The sequence below is a fragment of the Amphichorda felina genome, assembly GCF_050947745.1.
Source record: "Amphichorda felina strain 45539 chromosome Unknown scaffold_7, whole genome shotgun sequence".
Taxonomy (NCBI): Eukaryota; Fungi; Ascomycota; class Sordariomycetes; order Hypocreales; family Bionectriaceae; genus Amphichorda; species Amphichorda felina.
This window is the reverse complement of record NW_028145043.1, coordinates 1,547,308-1,570,795: the sequence shown is the minus strand read 5'-3', so window position 1 is coordinate 1,570,795 and position 23,488 is coordinate 1,547,308. Positions and strand designations below refer to the sequence as shown.

Here is a 23,488-nt window from a genome sequence, read left to right as displayed (position 1 = left end):
GGATAAAGCCGCACATATCAAGACCACCTCCCTATATATGTGATAAACCATCACTTGCCCTTCCCCCCTTCCTCTTCTTCCTCCTCCTCGACCCTAGCCCAGCTCCTCTTGACCCCACGGCCGCTCTCCAACTGTCATCCGGCACCGCCGAACCCCATATCATACATACTACCCCTATCTTTATCATTCCTGGCCCCCTGCCCCATCATCACATCCCCACCCCGTGTGCTGGCCCCACCGCCACCGCCACCTCCCGGGTCGTCCTCATCGTCCCCCTGGTGGTCTATCAGCATCTCCAGATCCCTGTCCACGGCCGCCGCATCGCCGACACCCTCGGTCGCGCTCAGCAGCGCCTGGAAGTCGGCCGCGTGGGCGTGGTACTGGTCAAACGGGTTCTCGCCGGGCTGGTTGATGATCCGCGGGTCTATGGGCTGGTACGCGGTGTGGGCGTGCTGCTGCTGCTGCTGCTGCTGCTGCTGCTGTGGCGGCGGCTGCTGCTGTTGCTGGTGAGGATGCTGGTGATGCTGCGGCTGCTGTTGGTGGGGCGAGTGGTGATTGGGTGTGTGCTGGTCGTGGAGCATCGGGTGGTGAAGGTGGGGATGGTGATGGGTGCGCAGCGTGTGTGAGGGCGCGATGGAGGAGAGCTCGCTTGGGGCCGCGTATCCACCTCCGGGGCTCGAGGCTGAGCTGGGCTGTGATAACGTGGGAAGCATGCCATGTCTATGATTCTGAAGGGCCATGACTGCTGGCGTTGACGTTGAGACGGCAGGGGACACAGCTGTTGTCGCCGCCGCCGCCGCCGCCGCCGCCGCCGCTGCTGCTGCTCTTGACACAGCCATAGGACCATCGAGCCCATTCGACGGTTCTCTCGAATCGTCCCCCCCACGGCCTCCAACGCTGCTCGTCGCGCTGGGCGTAGTTGTCGCCGCCGCAGCCGTCTTCTTAATGCCCCCCGGGTTAGGCGTCTTGCCCAGGTCCTTGCACTCCGCACAGTTTCGTATCACGTCGCTCACAGTTTCTTTGATACGACTCCAGTGGTACTTCTCTGCAATAGTAGCAGTTGTCTTGTTGATGCCGCCGTGCTGCTGGACGTGGACGGCGCGGGCAATGTCAAACTGACGGGCCGGGTCGGAGATGACCTCCTTGTCCTTGAGCATGAGCTTGTCGTTGTCGAGCAGCTTGTAGTGGGTAGCAGCGCTGCGCAGGCGGCTCTTCTCGGCGCGGTCGGCGCCGTTGGGGTACTTGCCGTACTTGAGGTAGTATTTGATCTTGTCGAAGCGCTCCTCACTGACGAGCTCGTCGGACTCGCCAGGGATCAGGTCGCGGCCGTACATGATGGCGTCGATGAGGCGTCCCGGGTAGCTCCTGAGGCTGCCACAGCCCTTGACGCGCCCGATGCGCTTGAAGCCCAGGGCGTCCCAGATGCGGCACGAGGCGACATTGGTCTCGTATACGAGGTTGAAGACGCTGTAGGTGTAGCCCAGACGCGGGGAGTAGTCGATGTACGTCTCGCCCATGAGGCGGCCCACGCCACGGTTGCGTGAGGCGTCGGTGACGAGGAAGCCGGCGTTGCAGATGTGGCTGCTGCGGCCCGGGTAGTTGGGCTTGATGTAGAAGCTGCCGAGGCACTCCCTGCTCCAGTCCTTGCCCTCGACGACGTCCTGGGCGCCATCGAGGCTGCCGAGCAGCATGACGGCGCCAAAGTTCTGGAACCAGTAGTCGGTGAAGGAGTCCGGGTCGAAGGTGTCGGTCATGGGATACGTGTCGCCGCCCTCGATCTCCTTGTTGAACTGGTCGCACAGGTAGACGCGCAGCGAGTAGGGGACCTGGTGGTGGGAGGCAAAAGGCACAATAGTGGCGACGGTCTGGCGGTCCCTGAGCGTCACCTGTCGCGGGACGATGTCCTGGGGCAGCTGGGGCCAGGCCGGATCCGGGAACGGAGGTTGTCCGGAGCGCCGGTAGATGGTGGGGCTGGCCGGGTCCTCCATGACGGCCGGCATCCCGGGCGATCTGGGCCGTCTTCTCTTATCGTGCCAGGTGGTACTACCAGTAGTTAGTACTTTTATCGTGTTAGCATCACCCATGCCGCATTAAAATTGTGCCAGTGGCCTCACCGATGGGCCCTCTCGTCCCGTCCTCTCTCTGCCACCACTGTCGCTCCCCGTCTCCCCGTCACTCCGGGGCTAAAACCCCTGAAGAACCCCGATATGCAAGGGCCCCCGCGGCCTGGAAATTCCCCGAGAGCGGACCTCCGTCAACCGCCGTCTCCTGTGTGGGCAGAATTCTGGCTGTTCTGAAATGTGCCGTCGTGAACGTTCCTGCGTGGTGAGGGGAAATGCGCAGTGCGAAATTTGAGGTACGGATGCCTCGGCGCCTCCCAGGGCTTTTCTGGCCCTCCACTGTTTTTCCCACCACTTTCCCACTGCACTTTCACCAACATGTTCCTAGCCCGAAGGGCCAAGGGAACCTTAAAAGGATCATGGTTAATCCGGGCAATCACGAGGTAATCGAGGTTGGTTAGTATTGGTACTTACCTGAGCAAGAAACAGCAACACATATCAGTAGATAGATGCCTGGGTAGAAATGGCAATGCATCTTCAGATATATGACTAGTTAAACATCTTGTCCGCCAGCTTACATGTCCAGCAGCTCTAGTAATACACACGTGCCTCCCCTACTATACAAGCTCACGCCTTGGTGCTCCCCTGCAGCGCCTCCTCCACCTCCAGGGTCGACACGCGCATCGCATCCAGCTGCGCCTCGATGGCCTCGACGCTCAGCTTCTCAGCAGCGGCCTGACCCTGCAGCGCCTCCTCTACCTCCAGAGTCGACACGCGCACCGCGTCCAGCTGCGTCTCGATGGACTCGACGCTCAGCTTCTCCACGGCAGGGGCCTCGCCGGCTGCCTGGCCCAGCATCGCCAGCATGGCGTCCTCGCCCACCTCGATGGCGCCCGTCGTGCCCTTGCCAAGGATGGCCTCCTCCTCCACATTCAGGCCCTGGTACTGCTGCATCTGGCCCATAACCTCCTTGCGCTTCTTCTGAGCCGTATCCCTCTGCTCGCTCATGTACTCGCTGAGCTCCTTGGTGGTCTCCCAGGGAATCACCCCGCGAGCCGTGTCATGCGTCCTGCGGGCCTGGCCGCGCTTTCCAGCACGGCCCAGCACACCGGCAATGAGTCCCACGGAGCGCAGACTAAAAAAAAAAAAAGATCGAGTTAGCCCCCATCCAAATCATACAGAACCAGAACAGCAGGCTAGACATACCTGTCATCGTTGGCTGGGATGGTATAGGTCACCCAGGTCGGGTCCGCATCCGTGTCAATAACGCCAATCGTCGGGATCGTCTTGAGGCCGCACTCGTACAGCAGGGTGTAGTTCTCCATCGGGTTCAGGCAGACGACCAGGTCCGGCATCAGCGGCCGCGCCGAGTCTCTGTACGTGTCGAAGTCCGGCAGCGTCTTGTCGTGCTCGTTGACGACCTTGGACATGTGGCCGTCGAGCATGACGTCGCGGTTGGTGATGGAACCCGGCGCCCACTTGGTGAAGATGTGGCACGCGCCCGCCATCTCTGCCGCCTTGGTCACAACCTCCATCTGGCCCTTGCGTGTGCCCACAAAGAGGATGATGCCTCCGCGGTAGGCCACCTCCTCGACCACGCGGGCCGCCCGGCGCAGGTGCGCCGCCGTCGTCTCGAGCGAGATGATGTGGATCTTCTCGCGCACGCCGTAGATGTACCGTGCGTTGGCCGGGTTCCACAGCGACCTATGATGGCCCATGTGCGTCTGCGACGCCATCAGAAGCTCCAGTGACACGTCCTCGGGAGCGGGCGGGTTGTTGAGCAGCGCGCTGGGCGAGTACCGGCGCACAATATCGCTACCGAGGCGCTTCGTTTCCTTCTGGATGCGCCGAAACTCCTTCCACTGATCCTCGGCGGTCAGTTCGGCCTCGCCGACGCGGTGCGGGTCTGACCACGAGCGGCCCTGGTGTGCCGCGCTTGTGTCGATCGACATGCTGTAGATGCTCTCCTGCACGTACTTGGACTGCTTCCGCCGCGATGACTTGACCAGCTTGGGTGGTGATGGAGCTGCCGTCTGCTTCAGGGCCTGCGAGGTGGCCCATGCTGATGTCGCCTCGATGGCTGCGGTAGACGCCGGGGTCGAAGGGTCGGTCGTGTCAGGAGACTGGGTCGAGAGCTGGCGGAGGGCTGCCCTCGAGATGGGAGACGCCAGGGTGCGGCCTGCCGGGTTAGTATTGGAAGAATAGAAACAGGAGATCCAATTGACTCACCATGCCGCACAGCGGCGTTTCTCAATATCATGGCGACTGCGGTTGGTGACTGCCCAAGCTTCACGATGGTGGTCTGAGATCCAAAAGGTCGCCAAATTTTGGAACTGGTCGGTAGGTGGGTCCAGAGTTTTTCCGCCGCCCGGGGACTAATACATACATAGTCATACATAGTAGTAATACGAGTACCACACCTCATGCTCAACGGCCTAAGGAAATTGAGTTCATGGCAACAGACCCGACAATAACTGTTTACTTTAAAACCCGCTTCTGATTGCAAAATCTTGGTATTCTATATGTATGAAAAGCCTCGCACAATTTCTACACATTTACAAAGGCCAATTACCGGCTTCGTCATGTCATTAATACGGGGACCCACCGGAGCTTATCGGCTCGTCGCCCTGGAGATGGTGAAGACTCCAACAATCACAACTGCCAGCGTGACAATGGCACCCGGAAGCAGAAGCTCATTGGGGACGCCCGCAATAACCTGCTGCTCCTGAACAGGAGCGTTTCGGGATCTCCTAGTCCGACGCACCGGGGACTCGTCCTCCTCCTCATCTTCATCGTCCTCCTCATCGTCGTCATAGCGGCTGCGGCGCTCGCGAAGCCCAGGAGCGGTAGAAGTGGCGGGAGTTGGGATGACCGGGGTCTCGACAGGCGGCGGCGGCGCGGCCACAACGGGAGTCGTCTCAGGGTCGTGGACATACAGGTCCACCTTGTCGCGCCGGCCCTGTCGAGCCAGCAGGATCGCCTCGAGCAAATCATTGTCGGTGGTGATGGAGACCGTATCACCCTCGTCATCCGCATAACTCAGGGCAAACCCGGCACCGCTCATCTTGCCGTCCTCAACAACAGGGATACCCCCGATGCCTTCAACCTCGTTGCCAAGCTTGGACGCCACGGCCGAGACAAACAACTCGATGCCCTGCGAAGCAATGACTTGCAGGCGATGCACACGCCCGGAAGGCGCCTTGAACTTGAAAGGGAATGGCACCTCAGCTGACGGCTGCTCAACTACTTCCTGCACGGTGGAACGGGGAGGCGTTTCCATCCCGACATGCGAGGCCGAGTCTCCAGGGGCGACACTATCCCCAATACGTTCCCGAGTCACATCCGGCGACATGATGCGAGAGCCGAGATTGGTGTGATGGTGGCTGTGGCTCCCGTCGCCCGACATCATCGACTCCGTCTCATGATCCATGGAGAGCCAAAACTTGTTCCACGCCGGGCCTTCGCCATCTCCAGTCGAAATGGTGTTGATCTGCTCCAGAGTGGCATAGGTAAGCTTTAGGACGTCGACCATGCCGACAATCTCTCCCCCGTCGTTCATGACCGGAAGATTCAGGTAGTGTCCGTCTGAGATGAGTTGTCAGTCTAGGTCTGGGGAGCCGCCACGAGGGAAGAATACTAACCATGCATCTTGCGCAGGGCAGCCTGAATGCTCATGTCCATGGGGGCAAAGTCAGGATGGGGGGTCATGACGCGAACAACGCTGCAGTTGGCGGGGTCGAGACCAGGGGCAATGACGCGAAGAACAACGTCCTTGCTGGTGAAGATGCCGGTGATGGCACCCTGGTCCTGAACCAGCACAGCGGTGGTGTGGTTCTCCTTCATGAGAGCCGCTGCCTCCTTAACCGACGTCCTGACGCTAACGGTAGTCGGGGGGATGCCATTGAGGACAGTCTCCAACGTCGGGCCGGACATCTTGGAGCGGAGAGTCTCGACATACTGGATGATCTGCTGAGGCTGGCTAGCTCCGAGCTCCGACTGGACACCTTCAAGAGCATCATACAGCTTCCTCGAGGACGAGTAGGCGCGCTCAAGCTTCTCCATGGCCTCGTAGAAGCACTTTGTGATATCGAGAATACCGGAAATGTCCTGGTTCTCGTCCATAACGGGAAGATGGCGGAATCCCTTGCGAACCATAAGGTCCAGGGCATCCGTAGCACTCGTGTCGGTGCGGGCGCAAAGGGGGTTCTTGGTCATAATGTCGGCAATGGTGACGTTGGCAGCTTTAGTCCCGGCGCCGACAACACGAAATGCGAGATCTTTGGCCGTGAAGATGCCAGCGATACGGTCATCGTCGTCTGTGACAAGAACGCAGTCCTCGCGCTTGGCAGCCATGAGCTGAGCCGCTTCGGAAACGGTCGTGGTCGGCTTGATCTGCAGGGCCGGGCTGGGCTTCAGAGCAAGGACAGTGCCCGGGGGGGCCTTCCGGCTGTGTCGAGTTCGGCCACTGATGTTCTTCTTCTTGGAGAGATCGCTCTCCAGCTTACGGCGGATAGCCTGGTGAAGGCATTAGCCATGACTCAGTCCTGAACGAGTATTCTGGGGGTTGACAGAGGAGTTCCCCGTGTTCAAAGTAGCATACCTCATCGCGCTTGGACTGCTTCTGACGGCTGGCGCTGACAGCGGAGGCAGCCTCACCAGGCTTCTCCTCGTGAACAGGACGAGGAATATTGGAGCCACCGGGGCTGTTGTTGTGGAAGGGGATTCCACCCCGACGATCCCGGTTAGGAGTCCGGAGGGTACCTCCCGACATAGTGCCTGTCGAAGACATGACGATAGGCGAGCGTCAACAAGCGGAGCGGGCGGCGGTGAAGTCGTAGTAGTACAGCAAGTGTAGAGAGTGACGAGCAAAAGAAAGAGCCCGCAGGATAGGAGGAGGGTGCAGCCAATAATCAGCGGGGCCGGCGCTGCAATGTCTTGGGGCGGGATGCAGAGGTGAAGGCAGTCAACAGACAACAACCTGAGGAGGGAGGATGGGCTCAGGTCGGCAGATGTCGCGTCCAAGACCCCGAGGAATTTCTTGGAGACAAGAACCAGCTGCCCAAGCACCACCACAGGGAGGGTCCAAAGTTCCACTTTTCGGGGTGTTCAAAGCTTCTCGTTGGCCAGATGAGCTACCTGTGATCTCGACTCAGTGCACGGGCCATCGGTGGCAGCTACGTAGTGGGCTGACAAAATTAGGCGGCCATAACCGGCTCAGGCAAATTGTTCTGCTGCTAGAGCTGGAGCTCGAGGAGCCGCCATTTTTCTGTCTGGCCAGCTGTGGTAATCAAAGCACCTACTATGTAGTATTATTGGTAGGTATTATCCAAGCATCAGATTCATATATGCCGTCAAAACGCCATCTCGAGCTGGGGAAAACATCTTTTTTCGAGGCGGTATCATATCCCCATCTGACAGGAGCCAATGATTGTTGTTCGTATTTTTTTACAGTCTTCGATGCAAATCATGCGAGAGCAGTGTTTGGGGGCAGGACCATCATATGACGCAGGCTCAGCACGAATATCGTACGAGACCATTTGCTGTTGTTGTCCATCAAATCAGGTTTCTACGGGCAAAAATATTTTTTGGGAGTATTCGGAACCAAAACCCATTAGAGGAATATTTTCTGTTTCGAAATCTGTGTTTTTAATGTGAACATGGGCCTCAGATTCGTGTTCATATCATCAACGGTGATAAAACAAGTTGTGGTATGGTTGCTGGGCTCCCTGGATTTGCCTTTTCTCCAAACAACAACTTGTAATGATAGCTTCACCGTCCCACTTGAACTGTCGGCAAGTCAACCAGTTTCCAACTCCCCCCTCCCTTTCCTACTTAGACACTCTATCACGTAGCCTTGTCGATGTGGGGTGTTGTCTAATAAGGTAGATTTCTTTAATGAGCCGTCGGTCTCCAGGGTAGGGCAACTACGTAGTCAGAAGGCCAAGGGCGAGACGGACTTCATCGCATGGTGTAGAATTCTTCTCCTAGGTACTCACAGTATCTGTAGCGTTTATGAAAATAATAGAGTAGTAGCTGAGCGATGGAATCGACCAGGACAATGTCTCTGACGTCTTTTCTTGCATGCCCAATCGCGGAAGTGGTTGCAGCTCCTCAAGGTACCCGCAGTAGGATCCGCGCCTTACCAGGCATGCCGGCTGGGGAGAGGAAGACGCCCTGTGCAAGCGCCGAGAAGTCGGATCAATTTGAAGAATACGTACCTACTAACCTCTTTTGACTTTAGGTAAGGGGGTGGTGACGCTCGGTAACCCCGTCCCGGTGTGCACAGATCGGTTGGCTACGTATCTGGTGGCGCGTTGCCGTGGCGACGAGCATCCCAAGAGTAAACAATGACCTCCCCATCAACCCTCCCACCCCCATGGCCATTGATGTAGCATACTGTATACTAGGGAACTACAGATCACTATGGCACAAGGCATCATGCGAGGCCACGCCTTGAACCTGAATCTTCTCAAACCCGCACCCAATCGCAACATGAACTATCTCGAACCAACCGACCAGCTCTGGGATTTCGACGACAACGCTCACACGCGGAAGTCCCCCCAGAGGATCAGCCATGGCATTGCCGTCCAAGTTGGGAAGTTTGAGAGAATGGCCATGAAGACGGAGCAGAGGCAACGCACTCCTCCTTTCCAGACATACGGAGGTGAGTCCTACTTGGTGAGGATGAGGATGTGATTCCTGAACGATGAACTGACGATGGACAATTAGCCTATGCTCCTCTTACTCCAACAGACACACCACATGACTGGTCACCCAGGCATAAACAGAGGCCTGACCGATTTTCGGAAGGGTATGATGGATCCATGGAGGAGACAATCAAGCCCTCGCGCAAGCGACCTAACGCGCGGAGCCTGTCCATTTTCGACCATGGGATCCAGCAGACCGAGTCTTATAGCGCGGCACCGAGCCCAATCTCAAGCACCTTCTCCAGCTCGGAATCATTCAACGGAGCTCAGATGGGGCCTTCGGCACCCATGGATATGTTTGACCAGCCCTTTGACCTGCAGAACACTGTTGATGGCCTTGCCCACTCGTCAAACCACGGAACCCCCTGCAAGCCTCATCAGTCGCAGTTCTCAGACTTTTCCGATTTTTCAGCACCATTCCAATGCAATGTCATGGGTAGCGTCGAAGCAAGGTCACGCTCGGCCCATGGCACACCAGCCTCTGTCCACACCAGCTCCGCCGCACAGTCAAGGGAAGGGTCCCCGACACCGGCTGGCCGGAGTAGAATCTCTCACCGGCGGACGGACTCGCTGGCGAGCATCCAGAGCGCGGCAAGCATCTCCGACATCAACTTTGAAGAGGCCAAGCTGGAGACGGGGGTGACGCTCTTCGACATTGCCAAGTTTATCGATGGCCCAGACATGATGGACGGTCGCTGGACCTGCACATTCGACGGGTGCAACAAGAAGTTTGGGCGCAAGGAGAACATCAAGTCCCACGTCCAGACCCATCTCAACGACCGCCAGTACCAGTGCCCGTCTTGCATGAAGTGCTTCGTTCGGCAACACGACCTCAAGCGCCACGCCAAGATCCATACGGGCGTCAAGCCATACCCCTGCCTGTGCGGCAACTCGTTTGCCAGGCATGATGCTCTGACGCGCCACAGGCAGCGGGGAATGTGCGTGGGCGCCTTTGATGGCAGCGTTAAGAAGAATGCCAAGCGCGGCAGACCTAGGAAGCAACGGCCGGATATGGACGAGCGGCAGGACAAGTCGGCCAGGACGAGGCGGAAGAACAATATGTCCATCAGCTCCGTGTCGTCCCAGTCGACGTATGCAGACAGCTCGGCGGCCACGACACCATTCGACACGACGTCTGTCGAGGGCGGTGACATGTTTGAAAATATGATTGACATGACGCAAGCCGGCTTTGGATACGACAAGTACGACAATCGGGCGTCGTCGTCGGCACCGATGCCCTCCATCAGCCCTCAGGTGCTCAGCCCACAGGCTGGTGGTGATGTTGCGCCCTCGCCGTCGGCTGCGTCGCTCAACTCGTTCGTCTCGCCTCACATGATCATGAGCGACTCGCCGCCGCTCCTCTCATCCCCGACCACCAGCCGCCGAAGCCAGCTCAACACACCACCACCTGATGCGCCCTCCACAGAGCCGTCCCGTGAGCCCGGAGCAGCGTTCCTGGCGGTCGACCCAGACGCATCGGTGCTGCAAGAGGTAATGGCGAACCCGGCGGGCGACAGCAGCGTGTCGGCGTCGTCTAACCTGGACCTATTCATGCCACCTGAGTACGGCGACCCGGAGACAAGGTCCTATGCGGATGCCATGTTTGGCGTGGTGAGCGAAGACAAGTTCGGCAACCTGTACGGCGCCGGCGTGACCATGTTCGACCCAGGAGACGACTCGTACTTTGCACCGAACGACAACTGAGGTTTGCTGTCCACGACAACCCAACCCAAGTCTTTTGCTGCGAATGTTTCGAACGGACGACTCCCATGGCCCATGCAGGTGGCATAATGATGACGAGGTGACTTGTTGCTCATCCTGCCGGGTTCGCTTGTCTTTTTACGCTGTTCGATCTAACTGTTATGATGCTCACGTCTCTTCAGTGTCCTTCTGGTCTGACTTCTAACTTTTCCCCTCGTGCTCTTCGAACCGATCGATGCCCTTCCGCACGCGATACTCCGCGCCGGCCCCGCCTGGCCGATCAAGTATTAATGGAATCGACGTCCGATTAGGAGGATTGAAATCTTGGTGGCTTGGTGGCGTACGGGCTCGTTATGCGATGGAAATGAATGGTGGTGGGGCGCAAAATGTAACAAAAAGGCGTGTAAGGGTACTACTTAAGATAGCGGTCTTTCTCGACGAGTTTCGACGAGGGGAACGCAACAGGGAACGCAATGGTATCGGGGCTTGGTGTATTAATTAGGGATCTGGAAGCAAGGCGTAGCAGCAGGAGGGGACGGGAATCGAGCCCCCCCTGGTGCTGCTGGCGTTCCAAGGGTTTTTGAAATTTGGTGGGAATATGAATTGGGTTGTCATTGGGATTTCTCTGCTGGTCCAAGTGAGGTGGTAGAACGAATAATTGATCAGTCACTCAGTCTTTAGTCTTTGGAATCTTTCCCCAAGAAGTGAAAAAAATTGTATGTGCTCGGGAGTTTCTTTCTGCATGGTGTTGGTGTTCAGTGGACTGTTTGCTATGTAAGTATCCGTATCCTCTGCCATCAATCAATCGATTCCCTGTGACAGTGGAATTCACCGCCCAACACAGGCAGATCGTGCACCTCACTCCAACCAATGGATCTCATCTACCTAAACCTCAGCTTCTAAAAAAAGATGCTACCCAACTGAACCCAAGCCCATAAGAAACTCAACTCTCGGGATGCTCATACCCACCGTCGCCCACCGCTTCTGGTGGCTGTACGCCGCTGGGAACACACCAGCCACGAGCCTCACTCGCAGCGTCCCTCACGGCGAGGATGCCTCTTTACTGTCGCTTGGATGCGGCGACCTGCGCAATATTCTCTATACCGCCTATATAGAGAAGAATCTCCGTATGTGGACACGCCGAGACTGTTGTATCTTACATTGTTGCTAACTCTTGTTCCTCGCAGCCTTGCGGAATCTGGATTTTACATGCTGCGATATCGATGAAAAGATTATAGGTGGGCTGCCCTGCCGTGGAACCTGAGCCCTCTTTCTAACTCTCCATTAGGACGCAATGTACTCCTCTTGACCCTCATTATTGACAACGAGGCCTCCGCCGCCTCGCTGTGGGACATCTACTACCACCTCTACCTCGATACCCCTACCTCAGCCATCATCAGAAAACAGGCCGAGAAGCTTGGGCCCCTGCTCGCCACGCTCGAATCATGGAGTGACAGCAAATATGGAAAGACGCTGAGGTTCTGTGACGCGGACACACTCGCCGATGTCCGCCGCGTGTGCCAGCTCGTCGCCTCTTCCGCCCGCAACGGATCCTCGCATGACCGCCGCGAGCAGTTCGCCGACAGCATCAAGAAGACGAGGACCATCTACGATATGGTTATGGGCGGGGGTAACATGAACCTAACGGGGATGCGCTCTGCGGCCCCGCTGTCGCTCCAGTCCAAAATGGAGCTGCCGGATGCCCACGGCCAGTACTGGAAGGACGGGACCGTCACGCCCAAGGCCGAGGGGGTTAGCTTGCCGAACCCCATGTTTGCAGGCCTCGTGTCTTCTAGCGAGGTGCTTCACTATGGAACGGATCCTGTTCTCGGGTTTCACCTGGCTACCGCGTATGCTCCCCTGGCGGACGGGTCACCGTTGAAGCCTAAGGATGTGCAGAGCGGCTTCAAGGCGGCTGCTGCTGCGAAGGTGCAGTTCTCTGAGTGGGTTGCTGCCCTTCGAAATCTCCTTGCCAAGGGAAGCGTGGTGCGGTTCATCGTCTCAGATGTCTTCTCGTTCTGCCACACTCTACAACATGCCACCTTGTCCGATAGCCAGTGCGCCAACTTGTTCAGGCGGCAATTTGATGTCAAGCCTCTGAAACTGGACGGGGGTGCGTATGGAAAAGGCAAGAAGGCGCCAATGGCATTCGATATGATCGACACGTCGAACCTTTCTGACCATGTTGGTCCCCTCAACATACTCGTCGCCACCGCGCCGCTCTTGAAGGAAAAACCCTGGGCTACCGTCTACACGGAGATGCTAATCAAGAGGGAGGGCTCGCAGCGAGAAGCTTTTGGGAATCTGCTGTGCGGGCACGCGGCGACCATGTCGCTCCTTCTCGGCGTCTCCCCCGTCCAGTTCTGGACTAATGCCAAAGCCGAATCCCATGCTGACGAAGTCTTCCTCGGTCTCATGGCCAAGAGCGGCAGTATTTCCGAGTCGCAGATTCACTCGCGGCTAGCCTGGAAGCGGGATGACCAGTTCTCCGGGCAGCTCGACGGCCGTGGCAGTCTTCACATTGAACCCCAACTATATCACGGGTCCTGTTCGGGGTCTATCTGGACATGTTCAAGGGGGAGCGTTTGGACGAGTCGTTCCAGCGTATGGATACGAGGAGAAGGGCTTACTGCAACTTTCACCGGGGCAGCTTTGCAGTCCTGCTTCAGTTTGTCAAGCATCGCGTGATGACAGACTGGGAAGTTGTGTGTAGGGAACTGCTGGACAAGATTGCTATAGACCGCAATTTGGGCATGTCGAGCAACTACATCCAGGAGCTCTGCGCTCATCTTTACATGCTTGGTGTGGTGGCAGAGCCATGGGTGCTCAACCATGCTAGTCAGCGGCCTGAGACTGGTGTCCTCAAAGGATGGGTGAATATCCCGCCAGTGTTGGCCGTGACGGTCCTCATCCCGCGCGAAACAATTCTTCACCTGTACACGGGATCGAGGGAGGCCGAGATGGCAGCGCCAACCCTCGTCGGCTCAGTCAAGTCGGGCCCAGGCGCGTCCAGCCAATGGCACAACATGTACGGGGATGTCCACATTACATTTGGCAATATTAATACTACGGGCTCGAGGAATTCCGATGATCTCCAGCTTAGAATTGAACAGGATCATCTCGGCTGGGAGGGATCCTCGCCTCTGGTGGCTTCTTTCTATGCCCCTGCTGCGTCGCTCCAGGTTGAGCCAAAGAAGACACTGGTGGGCCTGTACGTGACACCGACGGCGCAGAACATGATGATGTACATGTCGGTTCTTGACCGTGACATGTGTCTTTTTGAGACTGGAGTCTTGGAGGAGTCCAAGATCTATGTTTCCAGGTTGCTTCCCGGGCAAGTCGATTACCCTGTGTACTGTGGCGGTATACGATCGCTAAAGGACGTGACCGAGGGACCCCACGGTGACACAAAGACGAAGATGATTGCTGATATCCCAGCCTCCGAATCCCATATCGGCACTCTGACGGGGCATCTTGACATCATCTCGGAAAAGGGGAGAAAGCTACTTAAAGACAAGACTACCGGCATCGAACTGAGACAGACGAACCCTTTCATTATCGACGTTGTTTTTGGCAAGGATGTTCTTTCGTACAGCCTCCGGTTCCCAGTCCCCGTTACAAAGGAAGGAACCAGGACCCGTATTGCTCGGACCTCTGGTTATATCGAGGTGATTGCTCCCCTGGCCGACCCGGTGTCGTCGGAATGCCTCGCGGACTTCGTCTTCCCTACGACGCTCGCCTCCTCTGGACTGCCAACGGCGCTCAACGCCCCGCATATCAACCTGGATAACCTACCCATTCTCGACACTGAAAAGAAGAAGGACATGAAGTGGCTCACGACACTCGTATCCTTGCACTTCTCAAAACGCGAGAAGGCCAGGCGCGATGGCCGCGACCCGTCTGGGATATCCGACGATCCAAGGGTCAACTTCAAGGAGTCCGTCTTCACCATGTTCATGCTGGCATCTGGCTTGCAAGGCGGGCAGACGGGATTATTCGCCATCAACCATCCTGACAGAGGTGGTATACACATGCTTTTCCTTGTATCGGCGATTAGACTGGATGGCGATACTGCCTCTGTGGTGCTGGACGCGGCGGCCATACCCTTAACCATTGATCTCATCACGTCGGGCAGGATGGAGGACTTCCTCCTGATGCTCCGCTCCCTCGAGTGCAGCTCCATATCCGTCGACGACGCCGAGCTCGCGCTCTGGAAGAAGGCCCTGCCATCGCTGGTAGAGCGGTGCCGTACCTGGTCCCACCGTGCCGGCTGCGAGTACAAGAAGAAGGGGGCTACGGTGCCCCTAAGCGTGGAGGACGGCAAGCAGCTGCTCTGCTCGTGCGGCAACGGCAAGCTTCCGAGAGGCTTTGTCGGTCTACCAGAGTGGGACAAGGCCGCGCCGAATGCGGTCCGTGTGGCCATCAGCCCGACTTTTGCGGTGCCGTTTGTGGAGGAGGTGGCAGATGCATCAACGTTTGGACCGGCGGCGGCTGAGGATCGCTGCCAGATGTGTGGCAAGGCGAGGGCGGCGGATGGAGAGGCACTGAAGAGGTGCCAGAGGTGCCGCGAGGCCAAGTACTGCTCTGCCGAGTGCCAGAAGAAAGATTGGAAAACGCATCGTATGGAGTGTAAGGAGGGTTGATGACTGATGACATGGTTGGAACGAGCAATGTAACTAGGTAAATCCTGTATTTTGCGAGGATAAATCACGAAAATAAATAGTGACTGAATAATAATATCCTTGACTCTACATACTGCCGGTTAGAATATCTCCATAAATCTAGCGCCGTATATATATACGTAGGTGTAATATAGTCAAGGACCCATTGAAGTCCTTGAGGCTACGACATGCTATACGTAGCAGCCCAGCATTCACTGGCACTGGGCGACAGAAAGAGGGGACATTTTCGTCACCCAGTCTGGGGCTCCTTGGGTGCGGGATCCACACACCGCCTTCGACGTCCAGGCAGAAAAAAGTGGCAGCCCACTTTGCCCACCACCTCCTTGCTAGCGACGCTGGAACGAGCCCGTGCCATCACCATCCACACCGAGTCAAGCTGCGGCACACGTAATTGTCGAAACGATAATCGCAAGCTGCCAAGATGTCTGCCGCCCAGCTTCTCAACCCCAAGGCTGAGTCCCGAGTATGTCTTCCCATGGCCATTTTTAGCGGGGCTGCCAGGCTAACCGGTCGCAGAGGAGGGGCGAAGCTCTCAAGATCAATATCAGTGCGGGCGAGGGGCTGCAGGATGTCCTCAAGTCCAACCTGGGCCCTATGGGCACCATCAAGATGTGAGCAACCACACATGCATGGATTGAAATTAAGCTTACTGACAATATTTCTAGGCTTGTTGACGGCTCTGGCCAGGTACATATATAACGATCCGTGCCCCTCCGATTGCGACCGCCCTGCTCACCACATTACCAACAGATCAAGCTTACCAAGGATGGAAACGTCCTCCTGCGAGAGATGCAGATCCAGAACCCGACGGCTGTCATGATCGCGAGAGCTGCGACCGCCCAGGACGACATTTGCGGTGACGGAACGACATCTGTGGTGCTGTTGGTGGGAGAGCTGCTCAAGCAGGCCGACCGTTATATCTCCGAGGGTCTGCACCCCCGAATCATCACTGATGGCTTCGAGATTGCCAAGGTGGAGGCTTTGAAGGTGAGAGATGAATGATTTTACTTGAATAGGCTGCGGCAACGCTGACTCAAGTATTAGTTCCTTGACGAGTTCAAGCTTGAGAAGGAGGTCGACCGCGACCTTCTCCTCAATGTCGCTCGGACATCCCTTGCGACCAAGCTCAACTCGACTCTGGCCGCTAAGCTGACGCCCGACATTGTCGACGCTGTCCTGGCCATCTACCAGGCGCCCGCGAAGCCCGACTTGCACATGGTGGAGATTATGAAGATGCAGCACCGTTCAGCTTCTGACACTCAGCTGATCCGCGGTCTGGCCCTGGACCACGGCGCCCGTCACCCCGACATGCCCAAGAGGCTAGAGAACTGCTACATCCTCACCATGAATGTCAGCCTTGAGTACGAGAAGACCGAGATCAACTCGGGCTTCTTCTACTCCAGCGCCGAGCAACGTGAGAAGCTGGTGGAGAGCGAGCGCCGCTTCATCGACGCCAAGCTCAAGAAGATTGTGGATCTGAAGAAGGAGCTTTGCGGAACCGACGGCAAGAAGAACTTTGTCATCATCAACCAGAAGGGTATCGACCCGCTCTCTCTTGATGTCCTCGCGAAGAACGGCATCCTGGCCCTCCGCCGGGCCAAGAGGAGAAACATGGAGCGCCTGCAGCTGATTTGCGGCGGTATCGCCCAGAACAGTGTTGAGGAGCTGACTGAGGCTGATCTCGGCTGGGCTGGCCTGGTCTACGAGCAGACGCTGGGCGAGGAGAAGTTCACGTTCGTGGAGGATGTCAAGGACCCCAAGTCGGTGACGTTGATGATCAAGGGCCCCAATCAGCACACCATTGCGCAGGTCACGGATGCCGTGCGGGATGGCCTGAGGAGTGTCTACAATATGATTGTCGACCAGAGTGTCGTTCCCGGAGCTGGCGCTTTCCAGGTTGCCTGCGCCGCACACCTGAAGAGCGATGCCTTTGCCAAGAAGGTCAAGGGTAAGGCTAAGTGGGGAGTGGAAGCCTTCGCTGATGCTCTCCTCATTATTCCCAAGACTCTGGCTGCCAATGCCGGCCATGATGTCCAGGATGCTCGTGAGTAGACCCCGTTTCTCGTCCCCAGACTCTCATTCGACTAACATAATTCTCAGTGGCCGCGCTGCAAGACGAGCACGCCGACGGCGATATCGTTGGCCTGGATCTCGAGACCGGCGAGCCCATGGACCCCGAGCTGGCGGGTGTCTTCGACTCATTCCGCGTGCTGAGGAACTGCGTCGCTTCCAGCTCGAGCATTGCCTCGAACCTGCTCCTGTGTGATGAGCTGCTGAAGGCTCGACAGATGGGCAGGGCTGGCGGACCTGGCCCGGGAATGGATGGCCCTGATGATCACATGTAAAAAGGAGTCTCATAGACGGGGGTTAGACAAAAACGGAGTCAACTCAAGCTGGAGACATAATCATTGAAAACCCTACAATCCTGATGTGAACTTGCATGTCATATGTGTGAGCTCTAGGGCCTGTTGCCGTGCCTGGCGGTCCCTGATGCAGTTGGCGTAAGTGCGCTAAGCCCCGCATCGGCAGTCCCTCGCCGCCAGGAAAAAAATCTTGACCCCACCATCACCAGATCACTACTCGTGCCTTATCGTATACTTCTTTGCGACCATGGCTTCCTACGATTCGGACTCCTCTGAGGGAGAATTCGAGGAGACGAACGTTCTCCTAGGCTATGCCTCGAAAGAGGCGGAAGAGGGCGAGGAGACAATAAGCCACCTAGGTGGGCGCCCGGTATGTTCTCGGACAGAATCCCAACCATGGTACTGTTGCAACTAACACGCAGGGAAAAGGAATGGCTGGAGGCTGAGAAGCCACCCACAGCCGCCCTTGCACGATGCAAAGTCTGCAAGGATATGATGGCTCTGCTACTGCAGCTAAATGGAGAGCTACCTGAGCGATTCCCCGGACACGAGCGGCGGATATACATCTTTGGGTGCCGCAGGTCGACATGCCGCCGCAGAGACGGGACGATTCGGGCGCTGAGAGGAGTTAGGGTGTGGAAAGAGGAGGCAAGCAAAGCAGTCGAGGAAGAAAAAAAGGAGGAGACGAAGCAGGACGAGGCGCCCAAGGAAGAGGACAAGGGCCCTGGTTTGGGAGAGGCGCTGTTTGGCGCAAAGAGTTTCGGAGGAGGCTCCGCTGCTGTGAACCCCTTCTCGGGCGGCGGCGCAAACCCCTTCGGCTCTTCATCGAGCCCTGCGAACCCTTTCAGCTCTTCTTCGCAGAAGGAAGCCCCGTCTCCTCCACCTGCGAAACCTGTCGCCACTGAAAAGTCCACATCTTCCCTCACCAAGACCTTTGCCGAGACGCTCGCCCTCAACACACCGCCCCCCGCGCCGCCGCCGCCGGCCGAGCCCTGGCCCGAGACTAAGGCCCAGCCGGAGCCGTACCCTACGCTCTACCTCTGTGATGCAGACTACGAGACCCTTGACACCACCCCCGCCAAGCTCCCCGACAACGCCCGCATCGAGACTGCCGAAGCCGAGGAGCCCTCGGCCCTGGACCGCGAGGCGTTCGAGTCCACCATGGATGCCGCCTTCCAGAAGTTCGCGGACCGGCTGTCGCAGAACCCGGAGCAGGTCATCCGCTACGAGTTTGGTGGCACGCCGCTGCTGTGCTCCAAGGTGGACGCCGTCGGGAAGAAGCTGTCGTCCGGGGGCGGCATGCCTGGGTGTGCCAACTGTGGCGCGAGGAGGACGTTTGAGGTGCAGATGACGCCGCATGCCATTGCGGAGCTGGAAGAGGGTGACTTGAGCCTGGAGGGAATGGAATGGGTAACTATTATTGTTGGTGTGTGTGAGAAGGACTGTGTACTGAGGGGGACGGAGGTGGGACAGGCTGGCTACTTGGAGGAGTGGACAGGAGTTCAGTGGGAGGAGCTTGTTACCAGATGATGATAGACCTCACGTACGAATTCCAACGATTTAGCGCTCCAGACTTTCAAAAGATCTGGATATCATCCCTCTACTGAAATCTGATACCGCTCTCAATGACACATATGCCCAGTTAACGCCGGTTTTTAACCCCATATGCCAGTCCTTCCGCGGCTCATTGCGTCGTGACTATATCCCAACTCGTTTGCATCCATCTCACGCCGAGATAACATCCTCCCAAGACCGCCGAATCACCCTCGAGAACTGATCGAAGTTGACATCCTCGCGGATCTCGGCCTTCTTTGCCTCGTTCTCCGGGTTGGACGGAATCTTGACGTTGCCCTCGGCATCGACGGACCAGCCGGCCACCTCCTCGACAAAAGTCTTGGTGGCATCCTCGCTAAGCCCGAGCCACGCCTCGAGGTGGCTAAGCTTGATCTCGCGGAAGGCCTGCGACACGAGCAGGGCGATGCGGTGGCGGATCATGTCCTCGAAGCCGGAGATGTCGGCGATGAGGTCAGCGCAGAGGTCGTCGCCGTCGAGCGTCTCCCAGAAGCGCGCGTACTGGGCGCCCTCGAGCTGCGAGTTGAGCGTGCGCAGCTTGCTCACGGCCTCGTGCAGCTCGCCCGAGTTGGCGGCCGACGGGTTGATGAGGTGCAGGGCGAGCGGGAACTGGGCCGAGGGAAACTGGGTCATGGCCTTGACGAGGATGTTGGTGACGACCTCATCCTTGAGACGGTCGGGGTTGAGCTGGTACCTGTGGCGGGCGCGAGCCTGGTTAGCGTCTTGGGTACGCAGAAGATGGTTAAGGTGATGGTGTGGGCATCGGCATGTCAGACAGAGCTAATAGCTGACTTCATGGAGATAGGGTGGTTCAGACCCCGTGTCAGGTAATAGGAAACGTTGACATTTCAGTCATCACAAGAATAGCACGGCAAATATAAACGTAGCGGAAAGCTAGGGAAACGTACAGCTTCAACAGTGTCCGGTTGGCGCTGGCGTCGCAGTACTTCTGGTCACATTGCTCCTGCAGATAGCCCTCGAGAGAGCCAACAGCCTCGGGGTTGTAGCGTTCGAGGCCGTTGATAATGCTGGTGATGTATTCGGGCCGCTCGGGCGGGTCTTCGCCGTTCATCATGTCGGTGTTGCGGATGCGGTACCTGGGGATGTCGAGGGGGAGGTTCGCGATGGTGGGGCAGAGGAAGATTTCGACGGATGTTGTGTGGTTGTGGGCGCCAGAGGGGCTTAGCGTGGGGGAGACGGAGTGCCCAATCTTCCGCGCCGGCTTCGCAGCTTGTCTCAAATTGGAGGTCACGTGTGCTCGTGTTCAGGCAGCGTCATTGAGGTTCGCGTGAAGCTACTTGGTGTTCGTGTTCCTTCGACATCGTAGTGTTTGATACCCTAATGCATTTGTTTTCCGTTTCTAAAGCCCTGGACACATAGGGTCTATAATCTCAGATGCTATGACATCCGAACCCAACAGCCGTTAAGCATGTCGAGCCCGGCCAAAAAGAGGAAGCTCAACAATGACTCCAAGACATCAACTGCACCAGTAAAGGGGCTGGAGTACTTCTTCAGGAAACAGAGGGAAAATGCTTCCGCAGAAAGTACATTATCAGCAGTTGAAGCACCAAGTCGGCCTACGTCGGAGCTCACTGATGAGGAGTTAGCCCGGAAGCTTCAGGATGAATGGAATCAAGAATCTGCAACCGAGAGGTGGCAAGCGGATGAATCAGATTCATCGACTCCGAAAGTTGAAGATCCAAATGGCCAATCTACCAAAGACAGAGTCCCAGATGAGACCAAGAACTCTCAGACCCCAAACGTTACGGCCGAACGTCCAGAGGACAAGGGCCCCAAGACCCTGGCTCTTCAGTCGGCCGGGATGTCTGAAGACTCTGTGACCTCAACTATACCATTTGATGAATCTCCTCTCACATTTGATCCGTCGAAATATGTGGGTCAATTACAGGAGCTTTGGGGATCGGAGGGAGGGAATGCGACGTATGCGCTCCTGACGAGATGTTTTGTCATCATATGTGCCACTACAAGTCGTATCAAAATTGTAGACACACTGGTCAATTGCCTGAGAGTTCTCATCGAGGGGGACCCGTCTAGTCTTCTGCCTGCTGTAAGTGGATTTTGGCCTCGTTTGGTCCGTACCAGTCTGATTCCGGATAGGTTTGGTTGACGACAAATGCAATCTCTCCGCCATATATATCACTCGAACTCGGGTTGGGAGGCTCGGCAATCTCCAAGGCTTTGAAGCAGGCGTGCGGTTTGGATAACAGATCCCTGAAGGCCATCTACGATAAATTTGGAGATGCCGGAGATGTGGCGTTTGAAGCGAAGAAAAAGCAGCGTTTTACTTTGAAAAAGCCAAAGCCACTCACGATTAAGGGCGTGTACCAAAGCCTAGTCAAGATCGCCAACAGCCAGGGCCAAGGCAGCGGCGAGGCCAAACAGCGCCTAGTGGATAGACTCCTGCAGGATGCGAGAGGAGGCGAGGAGAGCCGTTTCATTGTTAGGACGCTCTGCCAACATGTACGTGAAATTTTTGTCATGTTTGTTTAGTCACTTGCTAACGACATCCAGCTTCGCATCGGAGCCGTCAAAACCACCATGTTGATTGCGTTGTCCAAGGCTTTCCTACTATCAAGACCACCAAATGCGGAGTTTTCTCTAAGGTCACCTTCGGAGCTGTCCAAGCTGAAAAAGGAGGAGCTGGCAGAAATATGGAGCAAGTCAGAAGAAATCGTCAAGGCATGTTTTGCAAGGCGACCGAACTATAACGACCTCATCCCGGTGCTTCTTGAGATTGGGATTTCGGAAGAGCTCCTCATTCGATGTGGCATCACACTCCATATCCCACTGCGGCCTATGCTGGGTAGTATCACACGAGATCTGTCTGAGATGCTCACCAAGCTTCAAGGGCGAGATTTTGCGTGCGAGTTCAAATACGACGGGCAAAGAGCTCAGGTTCACTGCGACGAGAATGGCAAAGTTTCCATCTTTTCCCGTCACTTGGAGCTGATGACAGACAAGTATCCAGATCTGGTCGAATTGGTACCCAAGATCAGGGGCGATGGGGTTGAAAGTTTCATCATGGAAGGCGAAGTGGTCGCCGTGGATCGCGAAACGGGAGAGCTCAAAAATTTCCAGACTCTGGCTAACCGTGCACGCAAAGATGTTGTTATTGGAAGCATTGCGATTGATGTATGCTTGTTCTCCTTTGACCTCATGTATCTCAACGGTCAATCGCTGTTGGATCGGTCGTTTCGGGAGCGGAGGGAGTTGCTTCGATCTCTCTTCGTCGAGGTACCTCATTATTTCACCTGGGTAAAGAGCATGGATGCTACATCTGGCGACTCGGATGCTGTTCTCGATTTCTTTAAGTCGGCAGTAGAGGCCAAATGTGAGGGTATTATGGTTAAAATCTTGGACAATCTTACCTCCGTCCCATACGCCAGCGAGGGGGAAGCGGTCGAACTAGATGCTGCAGATAAAGCATCTACTTCAAGGGAGAAGCCGAAAGCCAAGGGAAAGAGGAATAGAAATGGCGGGACTGATGAGGACGAGAAGAGGGCCAAGTCAAGGAGGAAGCCACTTCTGGCTACGTACGAGCCTGACAAACGCCTTGATTCGTGGCTCAAAGTCAAGAAAGACTACCATTCCAGTTTCGACACCCTCGATATGATTCCCGTCGCCGGATGGCATGGCCAGGGACGGAAATCTAAATGGTGGTCTCCTATTCTTCTGGCCGTGCGTAATGAGGAGACGGGATCACTTGAAGTAGTCTGCAAGTGCATTTCAGGCTTCACCGATACCTTTTACAAAGCCAACAAGGAATTCTACGATGACGGGGTGGAGAGCGGCGAGCCGAAGAACACCAGGATGCAGAAGCCTAGTTTTATCGACTACCAGGGCCCTAATCCGGATGTGTGGTTCGAGCCTCAGGAAGTCTGGGAGATGGCATTTGCCGACATTACCTTGAGCCCAACCTACACGGCTGCCATCGGTTTGGTCAGCGACGAAAGAGGCCTGAGTTTACGGTTCCCTCGCTTCCTGAAGAAACGAGAGGATAAGAGCATTGATGAGGCGAGCACGAACGAGTTTCTTGCTGCCTTGTGGCGTAAGCAGGAGGCAAAGATGTCAACGGCGAATGAGGGAAAGCAGGGTCCCACTGGGGTAGAGGAGGAGGAGGATGAATGACACGCATAACGTGATAGCGAGTCCATCTGTAGCGCGTGGAATTGACGATGGCTTTCAAAGTCGAAGATTTATGAATATTATTGATTGTTTCGACTGGATTATTTGCCTGCATTCAATTTCTGTGCAAGGAGGCTAAAGACAGCCACTGAACCCATGAAGAGGACGGCGTTGTAGAACTGCACCATGGGGTTAGCGATGGGTCCGCTTATCACACAAAAGGTCTCGCTCACGGCCCTCCTGGAGACCTCACGCTC

The 23,488-nt window shown here is 56.4% G+C and overlaps 9 protein-coding genes across 9 annotated transcripts; 5 read left to right on the top strand and 4 right to left on the bottom strand.

Annotated features, from left to right (window-relative positions):
* Positions 1-134: 134 nt before the first annotated feature.
* Positions 135-2,000, bottom strand: SPT10 (uncharacterized protein; the record flags this gene model as incomplete). Its single annotated transcript, XM_083196674.1, has 1 exon — positions 135-2,000. The coding sequence occupies one exon, from the start codon at positions 1,998-2,000 to the stop codon at positions 135-137; it is 1,866 nt and encodes a 621-aa protein (XP_083047882.1).
* Positions 2,001-2,687: 687 nt separating this feature from the next.
* ACO1O0_007300 (mitochondrial 37S ribosomal protein uS2m) lies at positions 2,688-4,320 on the bottom strand (the record flags this gene model as incomplete). The annotated part of the gene is made up of 3 exons (XM_083196673.1): positions 2,688-3,195; positions 3,267-4,239; positions 4,290-4,320. 3 exons carry the CDS (start codon positions 4,318-4,320, stop codon positions 2,688-2,690), a joined length of 1,512 nt encoding a protein of 503 aa, XP_083047881.1.
* A 351-nt stretch (positions 4,321-4,671) lies between these two features.
* ACO1O0_007299 (uncharacterized protein) lies at positions 4,672-6,849 on the bottom strand (the record flags this gene model as incomplete). The annotated part of the gene is made up of 3 exons (XM_083196672.1): positions 4,672-5,645; positions 5,702-6,575; positions 6,661-6,849. 3 exons carry the CDS (start codon positions 6,847-6,849, stop codon positions 4,672-4,674), a joined length of 2,037 nt encoding a protein of 678 aa, XP_083047880.1.
* A 1,703-nt stretch (positions 6,850-8,552) lies between these two features.
* On the top strand, positions 8,553-10,471 carry ACE2 (C2H2-type zinc finger protein; the record flags this gene model as incomplete). Its single annotated transcript, XM_083196671.1, has 2 exons — positions 8,553-8,724; positions 8,790-10,471. 2 exons carry the CDS (start codon positions 8,553-8,555, stop codon positions 10,469-10,471), a joined length of 1,854 nt encoding a protein of 617 aa, XP_083047879.1.
* A 952-nt stretch (positions 10,472-11,423) lies between these two features.
* On the top strand, positions 11,424-15,111 carry ACO1O0_007297 (uncharacterized protein; the record flags this gene model as incomplete). Its single annotated transcript, XM_083196670.1, has 3 exons — positions 11,424-11,595; positions 11,757-12,980; positions 13,127-15,111. The coding sequence occupies 3 exons, from the start codon at positions 11,424-11,426 to the stop codon at positions 15,109-15,111; spliced, it is 3,381 nt and encodes a 1,126-aa protein (XP_083047878.1).
* Positions 15,112-15,571: 460 nt separating this feature from the next.
* On the top strand, positions 15,572-17,495 carry CCT6 (chaperonin-containing T-complex subunit CCT6 domain-containing protein; the record flags this gene model as incomplete). The annotated part of the gene is made up of 6 exons (XM_083196669.1): positions 15,572-15,613; positions 15,667-15,761; positions 15,816-15,837; positions 15,901-16,137; positions 16,195-17,194; positions 17,251-17,495. The coding sequence occupies 6 exons, from the start codon at positions 15,572-15,574 to the stop codon at positions 17,493-17,495; spliced, it is 1,641 nt and encodes a 546-aa protein (XP_083047877.1).
* A 265-nt stretch (positions 17,496-17,760) lies between these two features.
* ACO1O0_007295 (small subunit rRNA maturation protein TSR4) lies at positions 17,761-19,043 on the top strand (the record flags this gene model as incomplete). Its single annotated transcript, XM_083196668.1, has 2 exons — positions 17,761-17,883; positions 17,943-19,043. 2 exons carry the CDS (start codon positions 17,761-17,763, stop codon positions 19,041-19,043), a joined length of 1,224 nt encoding a protein of 407 aa, XP_083047876.1.
* Positions 19,044-19,238: 195 nt separating this feature from the next.
* ACO1O0_007294 (armadillo-type protein) lies at positions 19,239-20,157 on the bottom strand (the record flags this gene model as incomplete). Its single annotated transcript, XM_083196667.1, has 2 exons — positions 19,239-19,779; positions 19,994-20,157. 2 exons carry the CDS (start codon positions 20,155-20,157, stop codon positions 19,239-19,241), a joined length of 705 nt encoding a protein of 234 aa, XP_083047875.1.
* Positions 20,158-20,514: 357 nt separating this feature from the next.
* ACO1O0_007293 (ATP-dependent DNA ligase) lies at positions 20,515-23,234 on the top strand (the record flags this gene model as incomplete). Its single annotated transcript, XM_083196666.1, has 3 exons — positions 20,515-21,046; positions 21,265-21,566; positions 21,618-23,234. The coding sequence occupies 3 exons, from the start codon at positions 20,515-20,517 to the stop codon at positions 23,232-23,234; spliced, it is 2,451 nt and encodes an 816-aa protein (XP_083047874.1).
* Positions 23,235-23,488: the final 254 nt, after the last annotated feature.